Source organism: Ipomoea nil, unplaced genomic scaffold (genome assembly GCF_001879475.1).
Source record: "Ipomoea nil cultivar Tokyo-kokei standard unplaced genomic scaffold, Asagao_1.1 scaffold0429, whole genome shotgun sequence".
NCBI classification, from domain to species: domain Eukaryota; kingdom Viridiplantae; phylum Streptophyta; class Magnoliopsida; order Solanales; family Convolvulaceae; genus Ipomoea; species Ipomoea nil.
Genome location: NW_017616857.1, coordinates 36,847 through 46,772, shown reverse-complemented (window position 1 = coordinate 46,772; position 9,926 = coordinate 36,847). Strand labels below are relative to the sequence as shown.

The window sequence follows — 9,926 nt, the reverse complement described above, 5'->3', positions numbered from 1 at the left end:
TAGAATAGACTTTCCTATTTTTTCCTTATGATGGCTTGCCTGCTAACATGGCAGCTGGGTTTACTAAGGTAGTGGTTATGATTTCGTCATCATCACCACAAAAAAAAAAAAAAAAATGCACATAAAAGATTTTATTAGAATATGTTTAGTAACCTTCTAAGGACCTTCCAAACTTTTCGATATTTAGAGCAATAAGGTTCTGAAGATCTTCTCTTGCCCATGCAGGGAATACACGTATGGAAATGAGTATGCATGTGACGCCACCAACGCCACCGTGGACAGCCGTCGATAAACAAACTGTATAATCTGCTCCGACCGGTAGCCGGAGACGGTTACCGTATTGAAGGTGAGGATGAATATGACGACTCCATAGTCATACTTGGTCTTGATACCCGGAATAAATCTGGTGAATGTTAATATGGCGGCTGCACATAATAAAGTGGATGGAAACCAAATGGTCATTAACAAATTTGGAATCCTTGTTTTCATCCTAGGTACTGTCTGGTCTCACAATTTATATTAACTAATGGTTGACAAAGTCTGAATTTGTTATTAAGATCATTAATTGTCAGTCTTAAGTCTGACTTTAATTTGTTAATGACCATTTGGTTTCCATCCACTTTATTAGGTGCAGCTGCCATATTAACATTCACCAGATTTATTCTGGGTATCAAGACCAAGTATGACTATGGAGTCCTCATATTCATCCTCACCTTCAATACAGTAACCGTCTCCGGCTACCGGACGGAGCAGATTATACAGTTTGTTTATCGACGGCTGTCCACGGTGGCGTTGGTGGCGTCACATGCATACTCATTTCCATACGTGTATTCCCTGCATGGGCCAGAGAAGATCCTTCACATTAGGGCTAGAATAAATCCATCGACCCCGTAAAATGTTGAGAAGTGTTGTACAATTTTTTTTTGAGAAGAGTTGTGGATTGGAGATTGTTGTAAAGTGTTGAGTATGGGCAAATTTACAATGTTATGTGGACCATAATAAAAAGTACATTTTTAATATACTAAATGTACATTATTTTTGTATTGAAGGTACATTATACAATATAATGTACACTCAGAACAAAAATAATGTACATCCCCTGAATACAATGTACATTATTTTTGTACTGAATGTATATTATTTTTCTATTAAATGTACATTATTTTACAGTAGACAAAATATAATCCACACAACATGGTCCACACAATAATGATTGTTGAGTATGGGAACATAGAGTCAAGGGGGATTCGTTGGAAAGATAATTGAATAATTTTTTTTAAAAAAAAAACACGTAGAAAGTTAAAGAATTTTCTCATATTTAAAAATTTCTTTAAAGAAGAAGGAAGAATATAATTCTATGTAGACAAAAAATGACTGAATTTAGGATGTTTAAATAGGAAATTCATACCTCCCTTCCCTTCCCTATTTAATAGGTGGTGAGACCTAATAATGGGGAGGGGTACGGTTGTGACGTATTCTAGTACGTCTTGAATGCAACTTAACCATAGTTTCATCATTTTACTTGGGTGCATGTTTGTGCTAATTAATGATTTGATGAAGATACAATTGATGAAGGATGTCCATTTTGCTTAGAATATACTCCATTTCATTTAGTTATGCTTTGCTCATTATATACTTGTTATCACTTCTCACAACCTTTTTCCTAGTAAAATTTTCACATATTAGGTCATTTGATATAATATTATTAAAAAATATTATTAGATTTTAATACGAGTTTAATTTATTTGTTAAAATGTTTTAAATGTTTATTAGTTATAATTTGTTTGCTGAATTAAATTGTTTGTAAACTTTTGAAAGAGAAAAAGATATAATAAGAATTGCATCATAGGAGCGAATTGAATTTTGGGGTTTTTTCTAGTAACCGGACCGGCATGCCTAAATTAATGGATTAGTTTGAGTATTCTAATTTCTTTATGTAATTTACTTTTTTCGGCTTTAATCGCTTAACCATGTCAAAAGGACTAGCTCGAGTAGCCTGATTTTTTTATTTTTATGTAATTTATTTTTTCGTTATAATCCCTTAAACTACGTTTACTATTTATCCATGTCAGTCCATCGATTTCAAGTTAAGATTAACATGCTTTTCGACAACGTTAAATTTCTTGTATATATGGACGTTACGTTATTCACATTTCTTTTTTTTTGAAAGAAATGTGAATAACGTAATTCAAAAAAAAACGTTATTCACATTTCTACTGACATAGAAATGGAATTTAGCTTGTCCAAGTTAAGAGCATCCCCATGGATAATATGGGGATACAAATATGCAGCTCAATAGATGGGAGAAGGGAAGAATGGAGAAAATAATTCTCCTACATAAAGTGGGAGATTGGGAAAAAAAAAAAAAAAAAAAAAAAAAAAAAAAAACAGAGCAGTTCCACACGTATCGCGAAACTGAGGAGAAAGGCCGCGCCACCTTACGCGACTGATTTCCTTTAATTTTTTTTGTTTAAAAATCAATTTTAGTTTTTTTTTCCTCCCCTTCCCACATTCTCTCTCCTAATCACTCTTACATTTTTCCTCAAATCTCCCCAACTGATGCGGATCTAAGCGAATCGTACAAAGTCTGTTTGTCGTTCATGCATGAAATGTGATTTGGGGCCGCATGGGTAGCTCAACTGGTCATAGAGGTAAAACTTTGGAAGAATGACCAGGGATCGAGTCTCACAAGCGGCAGTATGGGAGCAACCTCTCAAAGTGAGGGGGGCTCCTTGTGCGCAGTGAGCACCGGTCTAGCCTCTATGGTTCATGTTCAGTTGAGTCACCATGATTTACATCCTCCCAAATGCTCTGTCGAGCCCTTAGGGTTGGGGTTTAACCTTTTGTAAGAATGAAATGTGATTTGGGAATTCATTTTTTTTTTCTCAACAAACTAACCAATGGAAGCCAAATTTTCACTAAAATGGTATGATATCTTCAACTGCAGAAAAGTTATTTGGAGAACTACTAAGAATTGTGCTAGCCATCAAAGTGGAGATGTGGATGGTCCACCAAATTCATTTCCGACTTCACCATAATAAATTAGGTGAAATGATTCTTTCACCCTTTTTTTTAGTGAAGAGGAAACCGCAACCAGTGCTCGAGGGTGTACATATAGTAAACTACTGCTTTGTAATCTTAGCCGGCATACATTGGATAAACTACTACTTTGTGATCTTAGCCAGCAAATAGTTATAAGGAAATAAATTAAATCTGCAAAATACTTATAATGTTTACAACTCCAAAATACTTATAATGTTTCGTGAAATTGGGTACTATTTTTATTCTTTTCTCAATGTTTGTATACTTCTCTCGCTATCATTTATTTGTTTTCAATTAATTGGTCTAAATGTCTAATATATATAATGAAAAAGTTAATAAATAAATAAATAAATATATATATATATATATATATATATATATATATATATATATATATATATATATATATATATATATATATATATATATATATATATTATTGTTACAAACAAATGAAAAAATAAAGGAATCTAAATATATAATGTCAATTGGGTCTGTCCGCATAATTTCGGCCAATTGGACAAATTGGTTCGAGCTAATTAGGCTAAATTTTTTTAACCCCTAACACTAAAACTTGAGGTTATTGGATTTTTTTTTTTTTTAGACGAGCTCAATTATGATTTTTGACATTTTAAAATTAATAGACTAAAATTTTAATTTTCACAAACTAGCACATTTACATTAACAAATATAAATAAAAGCATCATTTAATGATAATCTCTATTTTCAAATTTTAACTCAATAACATAATGCAAGAATTCAAACTCCACAAACCACTTAACACTCAAGTTCAAAGCTGTACATATAAATATAAAGGTAAAAATAGCAATAAGTTCCTTGTATTATAGTGTTTTCTTCAATTTAGTTCTTCTACTATAACTTTGTTCAATTGAGTCATTGTACTTTTAAAAATTAGTACAATTAAGTTAATAATTAAGGTGTTAATATAACTGTTAACTTAGCTGGCGTAACGCTGACATCATCACTGATATCATAGAAAAATTGATTACAAACACGGCTATACAAGAATTGCATCAGAACATGTGAATTGAGTTTTTGGGAGTTTTTTTTAGTAACCCGACAGCCAGGCCTAAAGGGCTAGCTCGAGTAGTTTGATTTCCTTATGCAATTTACTTTTTCAGGTATAATTCGTATTACTGTCTATATTAACTTGGGTACTCTCTGGTTTCAGAATTGCTCTCTGGTCCCCGTCGTTTTTTATTTATTTATTAATAAATAATATTATTTGATTTTAAAAAATAAATATTATTATTTGTAATATTATTATAAATATTTTTATAGTTTAAACAAAGTAATTAATTATATAAAATGTTTAATTATACAATTCTACCTCATTTTCCAAAAAATAAATCAAACACACAAAGACAGTTTTCTACTGTATAACCAAACACGAGAAAGGAAAATATTTTATAAAAAATGACTTATGTTTTAGAAGTCATTTTCTTACTTTCAAAATGTATCCTTACTTGCAAAACATGAGAACAACACACTTTTTTGAGTAAGTGGTCTGCATTTATAGTCGTTACGTACGTGAAATTCGTCAAATCTATCCCAATTCGTGTGTGCAGCAAGCTAAGCATGCAAGTCACTTCAACAAGGTATTTAATTTATTCCTCATATCGCATTCGGCAAATTATCGTGTTATGTGGATCATAATAAAATATATATTATTTTTCGGCAAATTATCGTGTTATGTGGATCATAATAAAATGTATATTATTTTTTATTGTATGTACATTATACAATATAATGTACTCATTACAAAAATAATATACATCCCCTGAATACAATATACATTATTTTTGTACTAAACGTACATTATTTTACAGTATACAAATATGGTCCATACAACTTGTATGGACCATGGTCCACACAATAATGATTGTAAATACTCATGGTAAGTTAAAATAGGGAGTGCAAGAGAACTTCCTGCTCTTCACAAAATTTATTTTCCCAATCATTCTATTTTTTGTCTCAGGCGAGCCTCAATAACGGAAAATACCTCTTTTTTTTTTTTTAATTCCTTCCAATCCCAATAGAAAAATTCAGGTGTCCATTTACTAACAGAAAATTGTTCTCTGTTTTCTATTTTCTAATTTTTCAGTTCTTATTTTCTGTTTTGTGTTTAGAAAACTTGTTTACTACCACTTATTTTTTAAAATTTATTTTTTTTAGATTAACGTTATAAAATTAAAACAAGTTTAATTTCAAGTGATTTTTAAATCTTATATTTAAAATATTTTTACATAGGTTTGGTTTAAATGGATTTTTTTTTTTTACTTTTAAGTCTAATATATGTAAGATTTTTACATTGATAATTGAACAAAATTTATATCTGTATATAACATAATAACTAAAAAAAATATATCCGAACCAATAACCTACTAAGTTCACCTAAAATTTAGTTTAGATAATATTAATATTTTTTGAGCTAATATTTAAAATATTTTTTTTAGATATATTCATTTGAATGACATGTATACGAATATATATCTTTTACATTGAATTCTAATATATATGAGATTTCAATATCCGATATCTGGACCGAACTTGTATTACGATGTAACATAATTAAAAAATATTCGAACTAATAATCTATTGAGCTCAATCAAAATCTAAAATATTATATAGAGTTTAATTCTTAAGTTTGATAATATAAATAATGTCTAACTTTAATGTGTAAGCAAATAACTTATGTTTAAATAAGTAAAGTAAGTAGAAAAGATAGAAGATAGTGATAAGTAAAATAAGATGATAATGAATGTAATCATAGTAATGTGGTTGTAGTGACATATAACTAAATAGATGATAGATGATTCTGTTTTGTATTTAGAAAACAGTTTTTAAGGGTGTTTTAGTTTTTTTAGAAAAAAATTAAAAAATTATTTTCAGTTTTTAAAATGAAAAACTGTGCTAGTAAACATATTTTCTCTTTTCTATTTTTTAATTTCTAAAAATTTTCAGTTAATTAACGGTTACCAAGTATTTAGAGCATCCACATTGGTTGGGGAGAATGAGGGGATAATGTAAGAGTGATTAGGAAAGAGAATGTGGGAGGGGAGAAAAAAAAAAGAAAAAACAAAACAAAACAAAAATTTAAAAAAAAAAAAAAAAAAAGTAATCAGACGCGTCAGGCGCGCCGACTGGCGCGTGCAGTGCACGCGCCCGACTTTTGCCCAGGTTGTGCGCGAAACGCGCACAGCCTTGCTTCTTCTTCTTTTTTTTTTTTTTTTTTTTTGTTTTAAATTTTCTGACATTATGCCTACACTTGCAGGACAACTATTTCTAAATTATCTCCCCTCCACATTAGTTATTATCTCTACATGGGAAGAAAGCAAATTGAAATAACTCCACATTATCCACTAGTGTGGATGCTCTTACAGATGCTCGGAGCCATACAAATCCCAAGGGTGGACGTAACGGCTAGGCGCATGGCTTCCTAGGTATTACGCTTGAACATAACACTAGATTTAGAGAAATTAACTAACTGACGACATGACCTCGTAGGCATTGAGACATCACTTGACTCTATTAGCCTCCTCCATAGTAGCCTTAAAGAATAATAAGATAGGCTTGTCATATGCAAAGAATAGGTGGGAAATATCTGGTGCACCCCTACTAACCTTGCAAGCCGTCCACAACCCATTAGTAATAGACTAACATCCTCCATAAGATGAGAGAGGCCCTCAGCACACAAAATAAAGAGATAATGCGAGAGTCAATTGCCTTGCCTCAATCCACGGGTTGAAATAATAGGCTCAGTAAGTTCTCTGTTTACCAGGACCTTGTAAGAGAGTATAGTGACGCATAACATAATAAGATCAATACTGAGCAAGCTATCCATTTCGTGAAGCCGCAATAACATTCATATATATATATATATATATATATATATATATATATATATATATATATATATATATATATATATATAAAAGGTGGCCTTCAAGTAGGAACCACTCAATAGGTGAGAACATAAGAACCCATCCCAGCCTTTGGATCTAAGATAATTAATTATTAATATAAAAGATTCAAAAGGTTTAAAGAGTAATTTTAGCACCCTAATAATTTTGACTTAAATAAAAGAATTGACTAGATCCCTAGAATTTAGGCCAACAAGAAGGAATTCACTGGGACTCTAATTCAACGATACAAACGGACACCAATTCAACGCTCTCCAGCGCTACACCCGTCCGCCTGCGAATTACGAACACGACACCTAACCCCGGCAAACTACGTGGAACGACGAAGAAACTCACCGGAGACAATGGCGGCAACAAACAACAACGAAAGTAAGTCCCCTGAAACCCTATTACGGTGTTTATCATGCGACTGTTGAATTAAATAGAATTTGGACTGTTGTTTACTGGTATGCAAGCCAGCAGATGAGTCGAACGGCACACCCTGAGGCACTAAAGTGCACAGACGGAAATTCCTTTTCTTTGGCGACGATGGTTTTCGCTTTTTTTTTTTTTTTAATATATATGACTTGTGTAGTTGTTTGATGCTAGTGTGGGTTTTTTTAGTTTGATTTTGGTGTTTTTCCTGCTGTGTGCCGACTAATTTAAATGTACAATTCCGGAGCATTGTACGTACCCTACTCTCGTTATTACAGAGTACCATGTGTGCACATATGTGCTCATATACATGCCAATTAGGGATGAAACCCAAATATGTGCCCCAGATGCCGTGTGTGCCACTACGTGTTATCGAATGTGCCAAACTGGTCAAAACCCCACAATAGGAGTGCAAAATGCCTCAAATCTAAGATCCTAATCGATTTCCAACATTTTGTATTAATAACTATTCACTCCTCTACAGATGAACCCTGCTCAACAGGCTGTGTTATCAACATCTCTCCTGGCACAACGAAATAGTCGACGCGTGCTTCTCATCCCAAGTTGTTAAGAAAACAAATGAAGGATGCACCCTCAAATTTGATATAGAGGACACAAACAAGTCGACATATTCAGTGGAGTACAATTCTACAAATAGAACAGTACAATGCACATGCAAGATGTTCCATAGGATTGGGATACAGCGCAAACATGTGTTCTTGGCATTCAAGGCTGCAAATCTGGAGCGAATACCGAGCCAGTATATCTTACCACGATGGTCACGCAACACATGCTGGCATCACACGCAGATCTACGCAAACACCAACCAGCATGGTTCGACTGAACACATCGACGGGGCTACAAGAATGGGGACCGTATTTGACGAGTTCTTCAAGTGTGTTGGGTATGCATACGGTAATAACGACAAAATAACTGAGCTGGCACACCTACTAAAAGCACACAGAGAGAAATCAGCAGAAAGCATACCCCAGGACGAAACCAGAGCATCAAAAACTGACATCATACGTGGCTTCTGTGGGTCTACCTCATCACCAAACATCAAGGTTCACCCCCCTGCAATTGCTAAAAACAAGGGTTCCGGTAAGCGTTTCAAATCAACAAAGGAGATTGCATCAACACTAGCAGCCAAGGAGGTAAGGAAGTGCCGGACATGCAACACATACAGACACCATGATAGTCGCAACTGCGAGTTACGGACGAAGACAACAGGCCACAAGTAGGAAAACTGTACTGTGCACTTGAGAATAGGACCGTGTGCCTCACTGATGTACTGCCAATTATTTTATTCACATTCTTTAATAATGTATTTGTGTACAGATAACTAGCTACCCACTCCATTTATCATAGCAATATATGCGTTCATGTGAATCGATTAATTCAATCTGTCTTAAAATAGCCATTGCGGACCGAGTCATTCGATTAAACAGAGTGTGCACATGAGAATACACATGTGTGCCATTATGCAAAATGCAACCACCAACAATTGTTAATACTAGAACGTGTGCCCCGGATACCAAACTTGTGTGCCATCACGTGCTGTATACTTGTAGCCACCCCCTCGGTATCACGCACAGTCAAGAGTATGTGCCACTATGGTCAGACCGTGCCAAAGCGGTCGTTAAGGACAAAACAACAGTTGTTGTGCTATCGCGTAAAACAACGTGTGCCAGAGTGGTCAGTAGAACTGGCCAAAACAACCTCGACTCATAAATGAAGAGTAACCACCCAAAAAAATAGAAAATTAGAATACATAAACAATAAAAACGAACATATTCACCGCACATACCCACATGACCGAGGATGATACGCTAATCAAGGAACAGATATAACAGTGTGCACACGAGAATACACGTGTGTGTCATTCTGCTAAATACACCTACCAAGAATGGTTACTCCTAGAACTTGTGCACTGGATACCAAACTTGTGTGCCATCACGTGCTGTATGGTTGTTACCACACCCTATGTGCACGCCCATTCAACAGTGTGTGCCATTATGGCCAGACCGTGCTAAACCAAACTTGACGGCCAAAACTAAAGTTAATACTGTCTTGTGTGCACTGGATACCAAACGTGTGTGCCATAACGTGTTGTGTTGACGTAACCACACCCTACGTGCCAGAACATTCAACAGTATGTGCCATTATGGCCAGACCGTGCCAACGTGGCCACAACTACAGTAGTTGTCCTGTTGCGTGAATCTACGTGTGCCAAAGTGGTCGGTGGGACTGGGCAAAACAAGCACCATTCATAAATGAAGAGTAATCACCCAGAAAAATAGACAATTCGTATACGGAAACACTTATAAGGAACATATTCACCGCACAGACCCACATGACCGAGACTGATACGATAAACAAGGAACAGAGATAATAGTGTGCACACGAGAATACGTGTGTGTGCCAATCTGCCAAATGCAACCACCAAGAATTGTTAATACTGTCATGTGTGCACTGGATACCAAACTTGTGTGCCATAACGTGCTGTATAGTTGTAGCCACACCCTA

General features: G+C 34.4%; 1 protein-coding gene across 1 annotated transcript; it reads left to right on the top strand.

Annotated features, from left to right (window-relative positions):
• Positions 1–8,080: 8,080 nt before the first annotated feature.
• LOC109172803 lies at positions 8,081–8,641 on the top strand. Its single transcript, XM_019322031.1, has one exon. It carries the CDS (start codon positions 8,081–8,083, stop codon positions 8,639–8,641), a length of 561 nt encoding a protein of 186 aa, XP_019177576.1.
• The last annotated feature ends 1,285 nt before the right edge of the window (positions 8,642–9,926 follow it).